Here is a 22,468-nt window from a genome sequence, read left to right as displayed (position 1 = left end):
ATTGGTAAATTACCAATAAACTGTATTAGTTCAAAGTGTCTTTCTTTTCAATATGGAAAGAAAAAGAGATCTCTTTTATTTATCTTATTTTAACTTCTTTTATAGATTGACATATTTAGTCTCATACAATATATATGTCGGCGAAATCTTACTTTCTCCTGCGCTCTATTGGCGAGCCTTTTTATTTATAAGAAAATGTATTTTGTTTACGAGAAAATCCATATAGCGGTGTGTAGTAAAAAGTGTACCATCTTAAGAATGAAACATAATTCATACAAACCTATTTTTAATGCATATAACGTTGAAAAAGTATACTTACATGTGTTAGTTTTCTTATATATGCATTTATGATTTACATCATGTATTATGTTATTAGGATTATTTTTTTATGTTCTAATATAAAAATTGAAAAGGCAGAAGAGGCAGTTATTGACTGCGATGTGGCTAAAGAAATAATGCGACACTACTTTTAGCGTGGCGCTTATAGCATGAGATTATCATTTTGTTTTCTCAAAAATTGAATGGTGGAACCTATATATTATTATATATGAATGGTAAACTTTAATAAAAGAGGACTTAGCCCCAATGATCTTGACCTTGGCATATGTTGTTAAAGTCACCCTCCTGAGTGATGTTAAAGAGATTTTAGTTGGCGCTCGTGATTCGTTAAAAAGTTATTAATAAAAAGTTTTATAATTTGCTGTAATTTTCTGATACCGTGTACAAGTTAAAAGGAATATGAGTAAATCTTAACAAAAGGGGAACCAGCTCTAATGAATATTATTGTACAGGATATATTTTTTTTGTTTATAACTTTTTAACGAATGATGAGCACCGGCTAAAATCTCTTGAACATTACTCAGGAGGATGACCTTGGCAACATATGTCAAGGTCAAGTAATTGAGGCTGGGTCCCTTTGTTAAGATTTACCGAATGGACCACGCACCCACATAAGGGGAAATTGGTTATCCGTCGGATTGGTTGAAAATGTAATATGTTGTAGTTGATCAAAAGTCTTAATGGGTTCGAGACCCAAAATCAATCGTTATCGAGATAGATGGCGTCAAAAGTTATATATAGGGTGCTGCTCAGTAAAGACCGCTTGTGCGTGCGTGCAAATAAAAGTGTGTACGTGTATGTTTTGGGTAAGTAAGTGGGAGTGGGAGGTGTTATACAGACAATAAACTAAGCCAAAAAGAAGTTACCCGTAGGAAAAAATTATGCGAAAATTACTGCACAAAAAATTGCATATTTTTGTGTATAAATTTTGGTAGTTTTTACAGATTTTTGTACGGAAGGGGGAAAATGGCGCCGCAGAATGAGGAGGTGTGTCGGGATACTCCTAAAGTGAGATGAGGAAATGGGAGGATGGAGGTGTGGAGAACTGGGAAGTGGTCAATCATAGAGAGAGTGTGGATGAATAAGTGTAATTGAAGGGAGAAGTCGGGAGGTGGAGGAGGAGGAGGAGTAGTGGAGGTGAGAAGATACGGAGAAGGAACAAGGATGAGCGAGCAAAAATTGGAGTGATGGCTGGTTGAAGAAGAGGGAGAAGAAAGTCGAAGAGAAGATAGGTGGCAGAGTGATAAAGAAGAAGGACGGAGCGGAGACACAGGAAATGGTAGAAAGATGGAAGAAACGATGGCAGATAGCGCTGGACGGTAGAGAGTGGTGCACGCAGTGGAATGAAAGGAGCGGAGATTTAGGTTGGCAAGACTGAGAGGGAACGGTGATAGCGAGTTTGGGAATGTTTGCGTTTTTAAGCACGTGGTCCGCCAAGGAGAGAGTGGTGACAGTGGAGAGAGAAAGTGAAGAGAGAAAATTAATAAGAAAGGAGGCAAGGAGGATAGAGGAGGTAATCAATGAGTTGAGGGAGATAAAAGAGACGTGGAGGAGCTGGTGAGGATATGGAGGAAATGGGATTTGGAGGCAGGGGGAAAAGGCGAAGAAGTGAAGTTAATAAGGAGACCAAGAGGAGAAGAGAGGCAGAAGAGGAAGGAGAGGCGAGAGAGGAAGAAAGGAGGGAGAGAGGCAGGATGGAGGAACAAGGGAGTGGAGGAAGCAGAGTGGAAGCAGAAGCAGAGAAGAGAGGAGGGAAAAGAGAATGCGGAGAGCGCCGGGAAGAGGTGGAGATCGAAGGGGGGAAGTGAGGAGGGAGAGAAGCCACATGGAGGAGTCGAACAGAGAAGAGAGAGGAGCAGAGTGGAATTCGCGCGGGAGAAGAAGAGGTCAGGAGATACACGAAGCAAGGAAGCGGGCAGTAAGGAGGACAGGAGAGGAATAGGACGGGAAGAGCGGGAGTGTGGGAAGGAGATGAGAGCGAGGAAACAGGACAAGGAGGCAGAGAAGGTAACGGAGGAGAGGAGATGGATGGAGCGGACAGTGGAAGGTGAAGAAGGGGAAAGGAAAAGCGAAGTAGAAAGAGGGAGATGAGATGATGGAGGAATGGTGGAAAATGACGGAGAGAGAGGAAGAGGAAGAGGACAAGTGGGAGGAGGAACAGAAAGATCAGGAGGAGGAAGGAAGCGGAGGAGAGAGCAAGGAGAATAGTAGAAGAGAGAGAGGATTGTCAAAGAGAAGAGGACGGGAGCAGCTGAAAGGAAGAAGAGGCAGGTGGAAGAGAAGAGAGAAGTCTAGTTTGGAGACGGGTAGAAGGGGAAGACGAAATGGAAAGGTGTTTTGTAGAGAGGGTGATGGAGAAGATAATAGGCAAGGGAGTGAGGTTAAAGGGGGTAGAAGAGAGGATAGGCGAAGCGGGGAGTTATGTGATAATTACAGAGTTGAAGGATGTGGAGGACAAAGAAAAAATCTTTTGGAGAAGAAGATGGGGAGGATATGGGGGGTGAAGGTTGATGAGGACTCGAGTATTGAGGAGAAAAGGATGAGGTGGTGGCGGCGAGGGGGGAGAGAGCAAGAGGGAGAAATGTGGTGGTAATGAATAGAGAATTATAAGTAGACTGGAAGAGATAGAGCTGGGACGTAGAGAGAAAGGGATGGAAAGAGGAGGAGGAGTGATGAGAGAGGGAAAGGAGCAGCAAGGGAAAAGGGAAGGTTGAATGAAGGAGACGCGGAGGGAATAAGGGAAGGGGGAGAAAAGGATATGGGTAGTAAGGGGATTAGAACGGGAAGGGAATAGAAGGACGTGGAGGAAAGGGGGACAATTAGATGTGAGGCTGCATAAGGGCATGAGAGGGAAGAGAAGTTATGTATATAGGAAGATATGTATATAATGTAATGGTATTGGATGAGAATAAGGAGGTTGTAAGGGATTTGGTGGTCTTCAAAAAAACACCCCGTCACTCCGGTTTAGGGTGCATGGAATAAACTCTCTATCTACAGATTTTTGTACAAAGTTTTTGCTTTTAGAATTTTTCTGCAGAATATTTTGCAGAATTTTATGTAATGTTTTTTGAAGTTTTTTGCCTTCAGAAAAAATTCTGCAAAATTTTCTGCAGAAAAATTCTGAAAGCGAAAACTTTGCGCAAAAATCTGTAAAAACTGCAGAAATTAATGCACAAAAATAAGCAATTTTTTGTGCAGTAATTTTTGCATAATTTGTCTCTACGGGTAGCCGTAAAAATCTGTGTACGCATAGGTACACATAGGTATAGATAAGAATTCCAAGCAGTAGTCTTTTAATAGTAGCTACCGGTATTAGCGCTATCCGATGTGCACTGCGTGGAGGTTGCCGAATCGGATTTTGCACATCTTTTAGCACCTCTACTCTTACTTACCCAACGAACGCGCGCGCGCGCGCGCGCGCGCGCCACACACACACACACACACACACACACACACACACACACACACGTACATACGTACATTAAGGTGTCCCTTATTTTTCAACTTGATTATTTTTTAATGCATAGGGCCTATTTTTTTTTATATTGCTATAAAACACTCGCACAGCAAATTTTAATTTATTTGTAACACAATAACCCGTGCCGACTTGTATCGGAACATGTTCATACAAGTTACGCTAGACTCGCTAGAGTACAAGCGCGCGGGCGGCACGCACTCACTTTGTCGTCACTCAAATGCAATTAGTCGCGATATCAACACGGTTTATTTAATTTGAATAAAATGTCGGTCGAATTACGAAGTACTAAAGAAACTACATTCTTAGTTGGGGAGGCAAACCACCAAATAACAGGTGCAAAATTACTGTCAAATCGACAAGTTCTTGCGGTGTTGTTTTTCAACATTTGTGAAGACTTAAGAATAATAAAACATTTTGAACTACCATTATATCTAGAAGAGGTGAATTTCTCTTATTTTGAAAAACTTTGGGGCCTCGTCGGCACGGGTTAGAATCATCGTACAGGGATGAAATTTTGTATCTGAATAGGCCATGGTAGTTATAAAAAAGATAAGGGGTATGCGTTTTTAAAATCGAAATTTTTTTTTGGTCATATAAGAGACATCCTAACGTACATACATATACTTACACGAGCGGTCTTTATTGAACAGCAACTTATATATGACTTTTGACGCCATCTATCTCGATAACAATTGATTTTGGGTCTCGGACTCATTAGGACTTTTATTCAGGAAGCTATCAACTACAACATATTGCATTTTCAGCCAATTCGACGAGTAGTCAATTTCCCCTTTATGTGTGTGCGTGGTCCTTTGGTTTTTAATGCTCTTTACTTTTTAACTTTACAAAATTTAAAAAATCTTGTAAATTAAAGGGTAAGGGTGGGGTACATTAAAAAATTTGACATTTAAAAAAAAACACAAGTATACAATTGTGAAGAGTATAAAATACTACAAAACTTATGTATAAAACATTTTTTTATAAATCTTATATTTTTAAAGATATTTGCCAAAAACGAAAAAATGCGTTCTCGAGAGGTGGTTTCAAACCCTAAATGTCGAGATACGCTGCAAAGAAAATATGGGTCTAATATTTTTTATCCGCTACAACATATCCAAAGCTCATTAAAATTAATGAGAGGTACTTCTGATTATTTCCTTGTAAGATGCAATATCTCTGGATTCAAGTCTCATTTTTAATATGAGTGCATTAAATTAAAATCATCAAAATATTTTAAATATTATATCTATACAAAGTTCTTCAGAGTTTAGTAAGAAAGAGTTAATTAAGTTAGAGTTAAGCAATAACAAGGTGCATTACAATTTGCAAATACACGAAATTCCTCATAAAATCTAAAACTTTGGATGTCTTATTCTCCGAATTGAAACGTTGTTTAATAAATGAAGGTTAAGAAAATTATGAGGACCTTTGTGGATGATGAATATTAGAGACTTTTATTGGAAAATAATAAATACTAGAGATTTTTTAGAAAACTTTTATAAAATACATCTTTAAAAACTCAAAAACAATGCTTATAAAAATCTCTTAAAAAATTTTTTAAATAAAAATTTAACATTAGATATTTTATCGCAAATACATTAATTTTTTAAAAATGTGTGTAGCACCTATCAGACAGCACTTTTTCGTGCTTTTCCTTTCTTAAAGATTTGACATTTATACATATATATGGACGCGCAAATTAAATGGAAAAAATGGAGCAATAGATCACAAATTTTGATTTGCGTTCAGTACATTTCATTGCTTCCGAATAAAAGGGCGTTAACTCAGAAGCCGATTGAAAAGGCCGTTAACTGGGAAGCCGGTTGAAAAAGGCGTTAATTCACGCACTCAAATTTTTCACGCGCTTTATTTTAAGTTGGCAGTACTGCCAAAATAATTTTGGTGCTTTATTTATATGTACATATTAATCTTTCATTTTAATATGTTTTAAATTAAGCACCAAAATTATTTTCTTTGTATAAAACATAGGATTGAAAAGAATTTTAAAATATTGACATTTTGTAAAAAGCAGAATTCAGAAAATATTCAGTTGAATATCTTCTGAAATTTATTCTTTAAGGATTCAATTTATTTTCAATATTAACTTTTGCATTCAAAAGAATTCACTTGACTCTAAATATTCTTCACATTCAATCGCAATAAGAGGCATTCAAATGAATTCGAACCCTTGCATTAAGAAAGATTCACTTTTGCTAATTGTTGTCAGATTCAGAGGCATACAAGATTCATGGTTCTATTCTTAATATCACACTGAAAAGTATTGACCACGATCTAATCCGAGATTTTTGCAAAGCAGAATTCACGATAAAATCTTGTGAATGCGAAACACTATTTTTGAATGAGACGTTTTATGCAGGATCGGCAGTGCTGCTGACTTAAATTGAAGCGAAAAATTTGAGCGTGCGAGTTAACGCCTTTTTCAATCGGTTTTCGAATTAACACCCTTTTCAATCGGCTTCCAAGTTAACGTCTTTTTATTTGGAAGCGATGATTTGCGTGTTTTCTATTGCCAACTACTAAATGTATTAATCTGCCACATTTCTAGCGTCAGTTTGTCGTCAACATGTTCGACGTACCTGCATGTCATTGACCACCAATCTGATGTGTTTGGTAACTATCTCTATACCGTTGCATTTGTGCGAATAGTTTGATGACAATTTATACTAAACAAAACTACTTTGGTGTTTGCCAATCTTTTGTCTGTGTTTGACAAAGAATGTAGATAAAACATCAAGAATTATAAAGGCAGAAGTAAAACGCAAAATCGATGAAACGCTATATAAGAATTACAATGGTAAGGTAACAGCCTAACTAAGAACTAATACTAAAACTAAGAATGCAAAAAAGGACGAGTCTTAAACAAAACTAAGTATCGAGAGTAAGTGTAAAATAAAAATAAAAATAATAGCATGTAGGAATGCTACAGTAGAATAACGGAAATCATACTAACTCAGATGCTAATAGAAATGATCGGAGGAGAGACTTGAAAGATTTCAGTGAGGGTGCGGAAACAATATTGTCAGGAAGAGAGTGCCAGAAATAGATTGCAGATAAATGAAAGGAATTTTGATAAGAAGTGGTTCTATGACAAGGAATCTGAAAAATTTGTGATGTCACTGTGCGATTAGATCTTCTTAATGAGAGATCAAGAGGGATAAAGAGTTCACTTAGATAAGAGGGAGACTCAAGATTAAGAATGCAATAAATAAAGCAACCAAGGAAACACAGTCTTCTATTCTCAACGGAAAGCCACTCAAAACGGCATCTAAATGGTGTAATATGTTCATCACGCCTTAAATTGAAGATAAATCTGATCAACAGTTCTTTGCAGCTTGATATTCAAATCATTGCTCAATTCATGATAGACCAGAGAACAGTAGTCAATATAAGGCAGAATCAAGGTGTTTACGAGTTTAACTTGAAGCTCAGTAGAAAGAATTCCTGTTGAATTTTAACCTATTCAAGGCGTAATGAACATTTTTGGAGACTTGTCGGACATGCTTACTCCATGACATATTAGAGGTAAAAATAACACCCAGATTCTTCACTTTGCTGGCAAAACTCAAAGGTGTACAGTCAACAGTAATTGGAGGAAAAAGGGAAGTGTCAATATAATTAGTGTAAGCCTGGCTAGCAAAAATAATTGACTTGGACTTAGTGAGATTTGAGGCCATTTTCAACAGCATATTCAAATATGGCTTTGACATCCTTTGAGATCAATTCAAGGCCACACAGAATATCTTTGGGATAGCAAGTAAGATAAATTTGCAAGTCGTCAGCAAAGAGCATATGGCTTGAGAAGGACAAGGCATTGCTAATGTCATTAATGAAAAGGGAGAATAGTAGAGGACCAAGCACGGAACCCTGAGGAACTCCAAGAGAGGTAGGGAACCATTCAGAGCAACTTCATCAATTACAGCTTGGGAACGGCCAGTAAGGTAAGAACGAAACTACGTGATCACTGCATCAGAAAACCCAAGTTTTTTAAGCTTGGTAAGAAGTAGAAAACAGGACAGTGTCAAACGCCTTGCTAAAATCAAATAATACCATAATGGTGAGAGATAGAGAGATAGATAGAGAGATAGATTTATTATGCCCTAGCGAGAGCTGTGTGGCAAATTACAGTGAGCAATTTATACAGCAAGTTGAAATGCTACAAGCAAAGATACATAAGTAATGATAAATCAAACAATAAAACAGGCGCAAGGAAACACATAAGATTAGATAAAGTGATCGAAAAAAAATACAGTAAGATAAAAGTGCAACGGTACTGTGAGAGTATATAAGTAATAGTATAATCTACAGTAAACTCAAAATAAACTAAACAAAAGCTTAACAATGCGATGTTTCAAAATGCCTACGAAATGCACTACATATAATCTGTTTCAAGATAGCATTAACCAATTAATAATAAGATCCAATGTAGTATGACTAGTTTGCTATTCAAAACACAAGATAATACATTTGCAATTAAGCAGCTATATAGCGATGGATTAATAGTGATCAATTTCAGAGACAGAAAATGAACTCTTTGTGGGAACATATGTAAGCAACACAGAAAAACAACTATAACAGTAGTAAATAAAATAAGCTAAGGTAGTCTTGCAGTTAAATCTGTACAGTAGCAAATAACTTAGACAACATACTATTTTTGCATGAGAAGAAATATTGAAATAGAAGTCTCTTGAAGGCAGGAAGAAAAGGTTCAGTGGTAATAAAGAGCGGAAGGGGTTACTCACCACGTGAGTTTGCGACTATAAAATATGTATAAGAAAGAAAAATATAATAAATATTTTGTACGTATTTTTATGTCTGAGTTTGCCAAGTATAAAAAAATTATAATAAATATTTATGAAAATATTAAAAATAAATATTTATGCTATTATAATCCAAAAATATATAAAATATTTTGAGTTTATATACCATAAATATTTTTCATATTTTAAAAATATATTTTATATATTGTTAATAATAATTTGTGTATTTCTAAATAATTTATGAAAAACGAATATATAACTTTAAAAAAACGTTTTTTAAAAATAAATTTATAAAATATTTATAAAAATTTATGCTAAATTTTCTGTGCTATCTAGGTTGTTCTTGCATTATTCTGTGATGCGGAATCATATCGTGTGCAATCGGGTCAGCGCGCAATTAGGTCCGTGTGCAATCGGGTCTGTGTCCAATCGGGTGCGTGTCCAATCGGGAAATACTACTGTGTCCAGTCGCTTATGTGCGCAATCGGGCCTCACTAGAGAGAGAGAGAGAGAGATTGATTGATTGATTGATTGATTTATTGATCTTCTATTAGCTTTCTCAGCTATTTTCAATACATATATATACAATTTTATGCTACATTATTAAAAACAAACTTTTTTAGCATTTGTTTAAACATTTCTAAACGATTACAATGTTTAACTTTGGGTGGTAATGCGTTGTACACACCCTCATAAAATAAACTTTTTTGCGCGCTTCTTGTTTTTCGAAATTCAATAACAATATCCCCTGTCTGCCTAGTTTCGCGTTCTTCCTCTACTATTCTAAGTCTATTACTAAATTGCTCCGGCATCATATTATTTAAGATGTTAAAAATAAACATGCACATATTGTAATACAGCCTTTGTCTTATGGTCATAAATTGCAATGCTTGGTGCATACATTTAACTTTGGTACGTCTGTCACATTGCAATATGACTCTCATAGCTCTATTTTGCGCTATTTGGAGCCTATTTAACTGTGTATCTCTCATATCTATTAGTAGCGTCGCACAATACTCAAAGTGAGGTGCTATAATTGTCTTGTATATCGTACATTTAGTGTAAGCCGAGATAAAGTTCCCTATTCTATTTAAAAAACTTATTTTCTTCCCTATTTTATTTAGCATGTAATCACAGTGACCGCTGAATCTAAGTCTATCATCAATAATTATGTTCAAGTACTTTATTATTTCTACGCGCTCAATCTCATTTCCATCCAAACATCTCACAATAGTATTGCCTCTGAATTCTTTCCTTATACCTCTAACTAACATATATTTTGTTTTCCCCGCATTCATCTTCAGTTTATTAATATTTATCCATTCCTCCACTATGTTAATAGTGCAATATAGTTAAATGCAATATTCAATTTCCTCTCTATCTCCGCATTACTCTCACCTGTTACATATATTAACGTATCGTCCGCAAACATTTTTATATTACACACATCCGAGCAAACGTTAACAATATTATTCATATATATTATAAACAACAATGGGCCCAATATCGAACCCTGTGGCACTCCGTATTCCGTAGTCAGTATCTTAGACCATCTATCATTAAATTGAACTTGTTGCATTCTATCTTTTAAGTACGACCTAAACCATTCTAGAACTGTTCCTGTAATACCATACTGGTATAATTTCTCTAATAATCTTCCTCTATCAATTGTCTCGAAAGCCTGTTTAAGATCTACAAAAATAACTCTACTATTTGTCTCTCACTAATAATCAATTTTCATTCATCTATAACTGTTTGAATTGCTGTTTCACACGAATAATTTTTTCTAAAGCCCGACTGATGTTCCGTTATAATATTATTACTTTCTAGGTAGACCTCAATTTGCTTTTTAACTATTATCTCTAATACTTTTTCATATATTGGTAATATGTTAATAGGCCTATAATCACTTGCCCTCTTAGGTTTTTCTACTTTTGGTATTGGAATTATCGTGGATGTTTTTCACTTTTTCAAAAAACAACTCTCACTCAATGACTTATTTATTATATCACAATATTCCTCTTCTATGACCCAAAACACCGTTTTTAATATATCGCTAGTTATTCCTTCTTCTGTACCTTTCTTTTTTGGTAATTCCCTAATGATTTTTCTTACTTGTTCTGTCGTAATTGACTCAAATTTTTCTAGCTCTCCCTTCTTTTCAATACAATAAATAGTTTTCTTATTTGTGTTTGTTGTATAATTCTTATCTATAGATTTTATTATGTCTTTAATACTTTGTATATAATATAAGTTAAATTTATCAGCTATATCACACTCTATATTATTGTCTAATATTTCAAAATTTATTTTTCCTACAACTTTTGCGCCTATTGGTCCTTTTCTAATAATTTCTTTTAATGATTTCCACATAGTTGTGGGATTGTTACTATTATGATCAATCATGTTTTCATAATATTCTTTTTTTTTTTGTTCTAATTAAATTAACTACTGCATTTCTTTCTATTTTAAATTGTTGCCAGTTTTGTTCCGTGCTATCGTACAGTGCTTTTCTATAAGTTTCATCTCTTTTAGTCGCTAGCTCTTCTATTTCCTTTGAATACCATTTTTTCTCTTCCCATATTTTTGGTATTCTAAAAATTTTTTTAGGTGCTGAAGATGTCTAGCGCATCTACAATACTATTAAGGGGTTACACCAACCTAGACGGTCAAAAAACAGGCCTAACTTTGATATTTTATTCCTCCTAAACGGGTAGTGGGAATTAAATGAAATTTTGGGTGATTATTGACTTATGTTTCGACAATATAAAAAAAATTTTTTTTTTAAACAATGGCGACGGAAAGCAGAAATATGGCCGCCGACACACATTGAGGTTTGGAAAAACGCATTTTGCGGTGACCACTGTCCCGTCTAAACGATCCATCTGAAACAAAAAAACAAAATGGTGTTTTTAAGTTAACAGTAGTGGTTTGTCGGTGACGATCGCCGATTGTCGATTTTATCGTTTGTTACAAAATGGCGATGAGTTGAAGTTAAAATTTAAAAAAAAAACGAAAAATTTTTGTCCTTTTCATTTTTTTATTTTTTAATGAAGACCGATTAAAAAAAAATAGATCGTCACCGACAAAAGAATGTTTCTGAGAGTATTGTGTAAAAATTTGAAAACGATCCATCCATTAGTTTTTGAGATCTGGTGGTCACCGACTTTGAAAACCATGTTTTGAGAAAAACGCGTTTAAAGTTTCAAGTTTAGTTCTATTATTGTTAATAGCCGAATTTTGCACTTTACCTCTAGTCGACAATTCTGGGGCCATATGAGATTCCTTCCACATCAATAACAGCAGTGCTTTGTGAAGACTTTTGTTGACAGCGAGCAATCTTTTCTTCGCGCGTCGCCTTCTGCGCTCGTACTTCGGCCACATTGATGCGCGCTCGGTCTTGATTTTCGCAATATGCAGCACAATTCTTTTATTATCATTAATAAATATGCGGCAGCATCTTCATTAAATGTGTATGCAGCAATATTGGCAGCAATTTGCACAACGTGTGCACCGCTGTGCTGCACTTTTGGCGCTATGCGCCAAATCAGATTGTTCAAACTTTCGTTAACGTTTTCCGTAAATCCACCGACGCATTTCTCCAGTAAATTATCACTAGAAAGTTGTTTTCAAATATTGGACGAATGGCTTTAATCACATCATCGTCCAGTGGCGATTTATGTTGATATTGCTCCAATTCGAGCACTTGAACGCTCGATCCCGTTTTACTCAACTCTCTGTAATTCCGGCATTTTTTCAGATATCAACATAAAACTTTCAGGATATATTCTCGAAACTTGAAGCTTCAAGAAAATGTAATAAAAAAAAATCGAATTTTTTTTTCCGCTAGGTTGGTGTAACCCCTTAATTAAATTCTTTGCCCTTACATTAATATTTAACTCATTAATATCTAAATCATATCCTTTTTCTAAATTACTCTCCACTAGCTTAATAAACTTATCCGCATTATATCTACTATAATCCCTGCCACTGAATTCTTTATATTTATTTACAATCTTGTTCGTATTTATCACGACTTTTATCCACGCATGATCCGTTATCTTAGGTTCGTACTTGACTTCTACATTTATATCTTTATTTGCAAAAACTAGATCTATAATTGTTTTACTATTTTTGGTAACTCTCGTTGGTTTATCCACATATTGCTTCATACCTAGACTTTGCATAGTCGTTAGTAGTTTATTTGTATAATAAGAGTCTGTCATACAATCTATATTAAAGTCTCCTAATATTATACACTCTTTTTTTATCGTTAATTCTTCTACTATCTCCTCTAAGAATCCTATAAACTCTCCATGTGACGCACTCGGTGAATGATATATTACCATTAACACTCCTTTAAACAATTTCTCTTTTATTTCTATTGCAACGCACCATACAATCCTTTCTAATTTTTTCAATACTACTATTTCATACTTGATATTGTCTCTTACATACAGAGCAACCTCCTCTGTATTTCTATTTTCTGCATCGCATCTAACCACACTGTATCCCGGTACACTTATTTCACTGTCTTCAATTTCCGCAATCAGTCTCGAGTCCGACAATGCAATAACTGCCGGATTTAATTTCTTCATAATCTGATGCTGTATCTCGTCCTTATGTGCCATTAAACTTTGCGCGTTTGTATATATTATCTGATTCTCTTCTTTCTGTAATTGCTATTTTTTGGCTTCCCATCCACCTCTCCTCTTCTCCTCTTCGATAGCCCTCTTATATGTCAGGCATTCCGGATCCAGAGCATCATGATCGTCTTTTATTTTTAAATTATATGTTTTTATTTTAAACATAAAATTTACACATTTGTTCTGCTTCTTTCTACATTCACTTGCTTTATGCTTTCCTGTACATTTATGACACGTTTCATCTCTCGTACAGTTTTTTGCAATGTGGTAGAATCCCCAGCACTTGAAACATCTCTTTATGCTGAAGTGATTGAACACAGGACATTTTCTCCAGCCTACATTCAATTTTTCTTTTTTTAACATCAATTTATGTGTTATTTCATCTACTTTAATTATTAAAGATCTACCTTCTTTTCTTTTCCTTCTAGGCTTACTATCATCCATATTTTTTCTTTTCGGGATTTTTTTAACTATGCTTATACGAGATTCACCAATATTATTTTGTTTCTTGATTGTATCTATTAGCTCATCACCATCCAACTCTATTTCTTCCTCACTAATATTAACAATTTTTATTTTCGGCTTCTTTTGTAGTGATTCTGTAACATTATAATTGTCACCTAGCTTAGACTGTACTACATCTTTTAATTTATCTATTTCTCCGGTCTCACATCCTAGAATCACTGTTCCTTCTCTTCCTTTTCATACCTTTGTTATCCTCATTGGCATATTCTTAATATCAACCTTTTCTTTTATTATTTTTTTAGTGGTCTCACTTTCTTGCTGAGTCTTCGGTTTGATGATTATGATGTTTTCCTTCTTTTTCTTCGTAGCCTCACTGTAACTGCCGCGCACATTATCCGCTGACGCCTGCATTCCTCGTATTACTTTTTGTAGGTCTTCCATTTCTTGTTTAATAGCTTTTATTTTCTTTTGCACTGTTTCCTTAATCAGCATTTTTATTTCTCGTTTGCATGCCATTTCATCTTTCATCTCTCTCGTAGTTCTTACTAGCCAATCAATTTTCGTATTCATGTCCACATTGACACCTATCGCTCTGCTTCCGCCACTTCCTGTCGATCCTGTAGAACTTAGTCTTTCTCTTCCGCTTCCCGTATTGGTGTTTTTTTCACATCTATATCTTTTTCACTGTCTACTGTAAACTTCTTATATGGGCTAGGACAAGATACATATTCTCGATTCATACTTTATGTTTACTTGCACATCCTGGGTGAAAAAAAAGTTTAACACATGACTTACATGTCACGACCTGACTTTATTTCCTTCTTACATGCGGCACATCTATATTCTGCATATTCATCGACCATATTAGTAGGTATCGGCTGATGCCGATCCTATCGATACGGGCGCCCACTCACGTACGTAACTTTAATTAATATACACGTCACTATAAATGTCTACCTGTCGCGACATGTATGACTTGCATGGAAAATACACTGATTTTCCACATAGATCCACGCACTTTCGCTAGGAAACTTTGGTCCTATTTGGTCCTTACGCGTATTCTTACACCCACGATATCTTTTTATAATTTTCTTTTACTTCTTAATCACTTTAAATTAACTGCATTTGCGGAGCGATCTTTGACACGTCCATCACGCAGCGAAGAGACGGGGGGGGGAGGAGGGAGAGAGAGAGAGTGTGTGTGTGTGTGTGTGTGTTTGTGTGTGTGCGCGCACGCGTGCATGCGTGCGTGTGTGTGTGTAAAATACGTTTGTAGAAAACCTGTATCATATTATTATAGTATTCGCGTTGGTAAATATACCGATCAGGGGAGGCCGCCCTGATTACCTTGACCTTGACATGTTATCAAGGTCACCCACCTAAGTGACCTTTAAAAGATTTTAGCCGTTGCTCGTGATTCCTTAAAAAGTTATTAACAAAAAACGTTTCATAAATACGACACATATTTATTCAGTGTAAGAGTATATCAGATGAGTTTGCAACTTTCAACGTGTAGCGAGGTCCACCCCTCTCCTCTACTTACAGAGCGAAACTACGTCCACGCTTGTACTTTATCACAAGGGTTTGCGACATTCGATTTGAAATTGTGGCCAAATAACGAATTTAAAATGTTTAAGTTAGATTAGGTTAGGTTAGGAAAAAATACGGGGTGGTGTAGAGGGAGGGGCTCCGCCCCTCTCCCGCCCAAGCGTTTTCTAGGATTTATTCTTTCGAAAAAAGAATTGATGCATTTTTTGAAATAATAAGCAAAATTTATCCCATTAATAATGTTATTGAATAAAGTGTTTATGTACTGTACCATATAGGTTTTTGACTTTCTACGCGAAGCGAAGTCCACCAACATCTTGCTTCTACTTACAACGCTGCTGTACCAAAATACAATTAACATATTCATCTCTACAAAAGCGTGGGCGGGGGAGGAGCTCCGACTCTCTCCCTGCATCCCCTCCCCGCAATGTCGCAAACTCTTGTGGTAAAGTATAAGCGTGGACGTTGTTTCGCTCTGTAAATAGGACGCTCTGTAAGCTACACGTGAAAAGTTGCAAACTCATCTGATATACTCCTATACCGAATAACTATGTGTCGTATTTATGAAACTTTTTTTATTAATAACTTTTTAACAAATCACGAGCGACGGCTAAAATCTTTTGAAGGTCAATCAGGAGAGTGACCTTGACAACATACATGTCAAGGTCAAGGTCATCGGGGCGGGCTCCCCTAAGCTAATTTTAAATTAGTGGTAAAATTGTTGCAGTATAAAATTGTACACATATTTTTCATGCCTCTTTTTTTAAATTTTATATTTGAGATTTTTGAATTAACATTCATTAAAATAAATATATTATTTGATTATCATTTGTACGTTGAAATTTTCTATAAAGTTAAAAGTTACAAATATTGTGTTACACGTAGATTAATATTAAAATAGGTTAAAGAATTAAAATTTACATATTTAGACAATATAAGAGGTTTCTACGCGATTAATTTCTACATTCTTTACTATCACTTGAGTTTTTTTGCTGTTATCATTATTCAATTAATCCTTTACGCGATACTGCTAATAGTAAATTTATATTATTATTGTGAAGATTGCATTATCATTTTTTTTCAAGTTGAACTTTCTATAACAAATAGAGATTAATATAATTATTAACGCAATCTTATTTCTATTAATTCACACACGAAGCGCAGTAAGAAAACCAAATAGCACCAGAAAAGAGCAGACAATTCGTAACATTTCAGTGTCAAAAACATACTGCTTTAAAGAATAGATTTGTATCTGTTGTGTATTTTGAATTTTTTTTATCTTTATGTATATAATGTTTCTAAAGAAGAAAGAAGATTAGGTAATAAATTAATGTATGTTTTCGCTATCTCTCTTTTTTAACCATTCTTACTGTATATAATTATTTATTTATATAATTTTTTTTACAATTATTACTATTTTCAAAAAGTAATAAGCTAAATGATGCGCCTGTGTTGTTCTAGTAACATTTAAAAAACATTTAAGAAATGTTTTTAAAATATTTTAATAATATTAGGACAACAATATTATTAAGTAATATTTGTAAAATATTTATGAAACATTAAGATACAATATTTAGAAAATTTATCTAAAATTAGCATTTTAAAAACGTTGATCACACACACACACGCACACAATATTTCTTGCTTACTGGGTTTATATTATAAATTTTGTGTAGAATACGGCTATATATTCTAAACTTAAAATTTTTAGTTTTTAATATTTTCATCCACCATGTTGAATTCACATTAAACATTTTTTAATTTTGACCTCAGATTAGTAATCAGCGACCCTAAAAACCCTTTATAACCAAATATAATTAGATTTAATATAAAATTTTAGGAGAATTGGATTTTTTCTGATAGAATCGCTTTTTTCACATTTAAATTGTTATAAACAATTACCAAGGGACAATTGGGTGCAACAAATTTTAGAAACATTATACTAAATATTTCTGTACCGGAAAAGTCAAACATTATCATTAGTATTTTAAAACAATTTTTATAATATAAAAATAAATGAAAAACAATTGGGAAGTATACTTCCCACTGACAATAAAAGGATTAAACGCAAGATATAAACTAAGCTATTTATAACATTTTTTTCTGTCTTGTTCGACTGACGATTAAATAAAAATGCCGAATTAATTGAATTAATACTAGATGATTCATTATGATAACGATTTAAATATTTTGAGAAAAATGCATGAAAAATTTTGCATATTGTTTATATGTAGATGAATAAAAATTCTTGCAAGTTTTGGTAATTATCCAGTTATACGGAGCCACCTCCGATTTCGATATTCTTTACATATGTTATCAAGGTCATCATCCTGAATGTTGTGAAGGTTTTAGGCTGCGCTCGGCATTTATTAAAAATTATTAACACGGAATTATCCAGTTATACGGAGCCACCTCCGATTTTGATATTCTTTATATATGTTATCAAGGTCATCCTGAATGTTGTGAAGGTTTTAGGCTGCGCTCGGCATTTATTAAAAATTATTAACACGGAAAGTTTTCACGAATTATTTGTAATGGTAATTCTTCCGAACCGCGGATCCATCTCCAAATGGGCTGAAATTTTTTATAGTATATTATCTTATGATTAAAAAGTAATATAAATAACAATTTTTAGTCGGGGAAGTCCCCAAAAAGTTATAAACAAAAAAAGATTAACAAATGTACCATTGTTTTCTGATTAATATGGAATGAAATTGGTAAAAAGTCGTAAAGTTATATAGAGAATACGTGAGCGGGGGAGGAGCTTCGCCCTTCTTTCCGCACTCTCTTCCCGTAATTTTTCCTAACTAACCCACCAATTTTATGTCGCTATTTGATTAATGCGAAATCATTGCAAACGGACAGCGTGGATCTTGTTTGGCGTTAAAAGTCGCAAACCGATGTAGTATTGTACATGCGTAGACGTCGTTTACTTTACGTAAAGCACTGATATCATGTATTTATGAAATGTAAAGTAAACGACGTCCACGCTTGTGCAGTACCACATGGGTTTGCGACTTTCCACGTCAAACAAGATCCACGCTGTTTGCTTTAAATGTTTTTGCATTAACTAAATAGCGACATAAAATTGGTGGGTTAGAGTTAAGAAAAATTACGGGGTTACGGTGCAGGAGAAGGGGCGGAGACGGTGCGGGAGAAAGGGCCTCTCCTCCGCCTACGCGTTTTCTATACCATATAATTAAATTGTTTATATATACGCGTACTTTTGCGCATTTCTACCCAGTGTGACGAAATATACGTGCAAATAAGATAGTACATGAAGTAAATAAAAATGACAAATAACCTTCGAGTCTCCTCTTGCCCTTGTGTGTGTGTGTATGCGTGCGCGCGCGCTTCCTCAGGCAATTTCTACGTCAGAAATTACAAGTAATTTGTGAAAACTTTCTGTATTAACAACTTTTTAATAGATGCCGACCTAAAACCTTTACAACATTACTCAGGATGATGACCTTGATAATATATGTGAAGGACATTGAAATCGGAGATGGCTCCGTATAACTGCATAATTACCCAAGTTTCTTATCTTTAATCTGTTTTCTGAAACTTTAAACAATTAAGAAATAATTTAAAAAATTAATTTTTTGGGGTGTACTTCCGAAAAGCCCATACCTCCGATTTTTTTTATACTCTGGATTTTTACGTATTTCGACGTGCTGATTACGAATATAATAGTGAAAATTGGCGCAAATTTGATTTTCATGGCGAAAACCTTGAAAAAACCATAAAAATTATGATTTTTTCCATTTATCTCCGTAAATAATGAAAATTTTGAAAAATACTTCAGATAAAAGTTATAGATCTCATCGAAATACACATTTTATGTTCTATTGATTTTCGCTGTAAAAACAATAGTTTTTGAGAAAAACGACGTTAAATGTTCAAAACTTTATATAACTCATGTAACACAATTCGAGTTTTATTAGTTAATTTTATTAGTTAATACTGGAAGGAAGTGAGCTTTGCTCATGTGTTTTCTGTACCATTGGAATTTTTCATGCGAAGCATGATCCACCCATTTTTAGGTGTGGTATAAGTTTTTGACCATCACTAGCACCAAAATGATCTTGATAGTGGGGAGGGGACGGGGTCCGCATACAGTAATGGTTTGTGACTTTCCACGCGGAGCTCCCTACTCCGGCTAACCCCCACTTTCAGCCATCTAAGGCCCCTACCCGGAGCGGGGGCGTAGCCCCCGCGGAGGGGGGGACCGACTACTTCCACCTAGTAAATTCTGCCACCTGCGAGTGAGAGTATAAAAATAAACTGGGAGTAGTCGACCTCTTTCTCTTTTCCACGCATAGCGAGGTCCACTCACACTCTCTCCCTGCCTCGGGGCGCTGCTAGATCCGCTTGTATGGTTTCACATGAGTTTGCGACTTTCCAATCATAACTACGTTCATCCTACACTTCTTCTTTTCTTTGGGCGAATTTATGATTTAACGGAAAATACGGCCTAGTATATTTATTATATACGAACATTTGTCAAGGTCAAGGGGCTGGGTCCCGTAAAGTGAATAATTACCATAAAATTAACTAATAAAACTTGAATTGTGTTAGATGAATTATATGAAGTTTGGAACATTTAACGTCGTTTTTCTCAAAAACTATTGTTTTTACGGCAAAAATCAATAGAACATAAAATGTGTATTTCGATGAGATCTATAACTTTTATCTAAAGTATTTTTCAAAATTCTCATTATTTAGGAAAATAAATAGAAAAAACCATGATTTTTATGGTTTTTTCAAGGTTTTCGCCATGAAAATCAAATTTGCGCCAATTTTCACTATCATATTCGTAATCAGCACGTCGAAATACGTAAGAATCTAGAGTATAAAAAAAATCGGTGGTATGGGCTTTTCGGAAGTTTATCCATTTTTTTAAATCAGAAGCAAGAATACTTAAAAGAAATTCCTTATCTGTTTTACTTTAAATTTTACTTGTGTACAGTTGTAGAATGCCCATCACAAGATTACTTAGAGTCTTTTGTAAATCATCCCGCCTTTGCACGGCATCAAACCGGAACGGCGAATGAAGGCGATATACCATACTGTATTATTCATTTCACACCGCAAAACATAATGGATGATCGTCGCTATGTGAACTGGATGAACAAATTTGATCTTAGTACGCGGCACATAGTCGTGAATGAGGAGAACGAATGTATGGGCACCGAAGCGGTACACAAACATCAACACAAACTCCATATGCTACATCCTGAAATATTCCCCTTCTTAAACGAGGAAAGCTTTCAAAAAAAGATGAGGGTGAGATACACTGTTTTACATTGAAATCGTTCTTTAAGGTGGTTTTCCAGGTTAAAAAAGTAAAGGCTGCTTGCTTTATTTTTAAGTTATTTTTACGTGATTTGTTAATTTTTTTTACAAACAAGGAACGAAGTTTTAATGTTATGTCAAATCTAATTAACCCATTAACGTCCAAAGACACGCAATTTCTTGTTCATTTTTTATCCTCAGTCTTAATAGGAAAAATGGGCAATGTTTTGACCAAAACCATATATCTTACCATTTTTGGATGTGCTTTTTCGATTTCCGGGGTCAAAATTTTATTTTTATGCACTTAGAAAACTAGTATGGTAGATTTTATGTGGAAAGTACAAAAAAATTGGAAATTGTTTTTGATATTTTTTTTTAGTAGAAAAGTATTAATCCTTTTCTAACCGCGTCCAAAGGTGGATAAAATAATTAAAGTTTAACGAGAAATTTTTTTTCAACTTCAATTCACTGTAACTTCCAAAATGACAGAAATTGCAAGAAATTTAGTGAAATATGGGTTTTTTCTTAATAATTCTATGAAAAAAATCAAGCATCGTCAAGCTTTTTTCTTTCATAATATGAATTTTGGATGAATTCAACATCACTGTTTATGTTTTATCAGAATTTACAGTCTTAGGCTGCGATCCACTTGACGCTACAAATGCTTCGAAGCGTTTAATTAATCAATCGAAACAAAGATTTTTACGAATCGACCAATCAAGGAATGCTTCGAAACGTTTGTAACGTAAAGTAGACCGTAGTCTTAATAAAGCACATTCAATATGGCGGAGAACTAAAAAAAAATTTTTTCGTGATTATTAACAACAGAAGTTTTAAAACCGTAAGTTTTGCACGTTTTTTATGTTTTGGATACCGCAAAATAACGGATCCAATATAGCGAATGGAACCCAGACAGCACACAGTATTTATAAAATATTTATAAAATATTTATAATATTTGAATATTCTATAAATATTTATCCAAATATTTTATAAATATTTTTGTGGCCTTAGATTTGACAGTTACCATAAATATTATAAAAATATTTATGAAATATTTATAAATATTTACAAAATATTTTACAAATCTTCATTTTTTATTTATCATAAAATATTGTATAAAATATTTAGTCTATATTTTAATAATATGTTGAATATTTTTCCTTCATGTATATAAATATGTACAAAATTTTTATATAATATTAGGTGTACAACTTTGCTTCCGCCGTTTTTCAATAGATGGCTGTAGCAGTAAGTGGTGGTCGAAATAAATAGATCGTAGACATCATACAATAAGCTTAGGTATTTGTAAACATAACATTATCAAAATATTAGTCGATTTGGGTCTGTATCATAAAGTTATTTTTTATTGAAATTGTCAGCTTACGAACCAAATTCTCGTCATTTGCGGGAGGTTTTAATTTTTTGCTTCAATATGAAGAAATCTGCGGCTGAGGCTTATCGAATGCTTTCAAATACGTATGGTGAGGCCGCTATTAGTGAAAGAACGTGCCGAGAGTTCTTTCAATGCTTCAAGAACGGTGATTTTGACGTCAAAGACCGGCATGGTGGTGGAAGAGAGAAGGTTTTTGAAGATGCAGAATTGGAGGCATTACTTGATCAAGATTTGTGTCAAACTCAAGAATTGACAGGATCATTGGGAGTGACTCAACAAGCCATTTCAAAACGCCTGAAAGTCATGGGAATGATTCAGAAGCAAAGAAATTGGGTGCCGTACGAGTTGAAGCCGAGAGATGTTGAACGGCGTTTGTTTGCTTGTGAACAGCTGCTTGCAAGGCAAAGACGGAAGGGATTTCTGCATCGTATTGTGACTGGGGACAAAAGAAGGGTTCATTACGATAACCTCAAGCGCAAAAAATCATAAGGACTTGCCGGCCATGCTTCCACGTCGACGGCCAA

At 34.6% G+C, this 22,468-nt stretch overlaps 1 protein-coding gene across 4 annotated transcripts in view; it reads left to right on the top strand.

The window, feature by feature from the left end:
* The window catches only part of LOC105834378 (ribonuclease Z, mitochondrial), an 84,350-nt gene that overhangs the window by 24,968 nt on the left and 36,914 nt on the right, over nt 1–22,468 (top strand). For all 4 annotated transcript variants that reach the window (XR_004964509.1, XM_036291585.1, XM_036291587.1 and 1 more), the window contains exon 3: nt 20,224–20,540. Coding sequence is in view for 3 of the 4 variants with exons in the window: in XM_036291585.1 (XP_036147478.1) it covers nt 20,224–20,540 (317 nt within the window). In the remaining variant the exon portion in view is untranslated. The remainder of the gene's footprint in view (nt 1–20,223; nt 20,541–22,468) is intronic.

This window comes from Monomorium pharaonis, chromosome 8, assembly GCF_013373865.1.
Source record: "Monomorium pharaonis isolate MP-MQ-018 chromosome 8, ASM1337386v2, whole genome shotgun sequence".
Lineage (NCBI taxonomy): Eukaryota > Metazoa > Arthropoda > Insecta > Hymenoptera > Formicidae > Monomorium > Monomorium pharaonis.
Note: the sequence above shows the minus strand (reverse complement) of the source record. Positions and strands in the feature narration are given on the sequence as shown.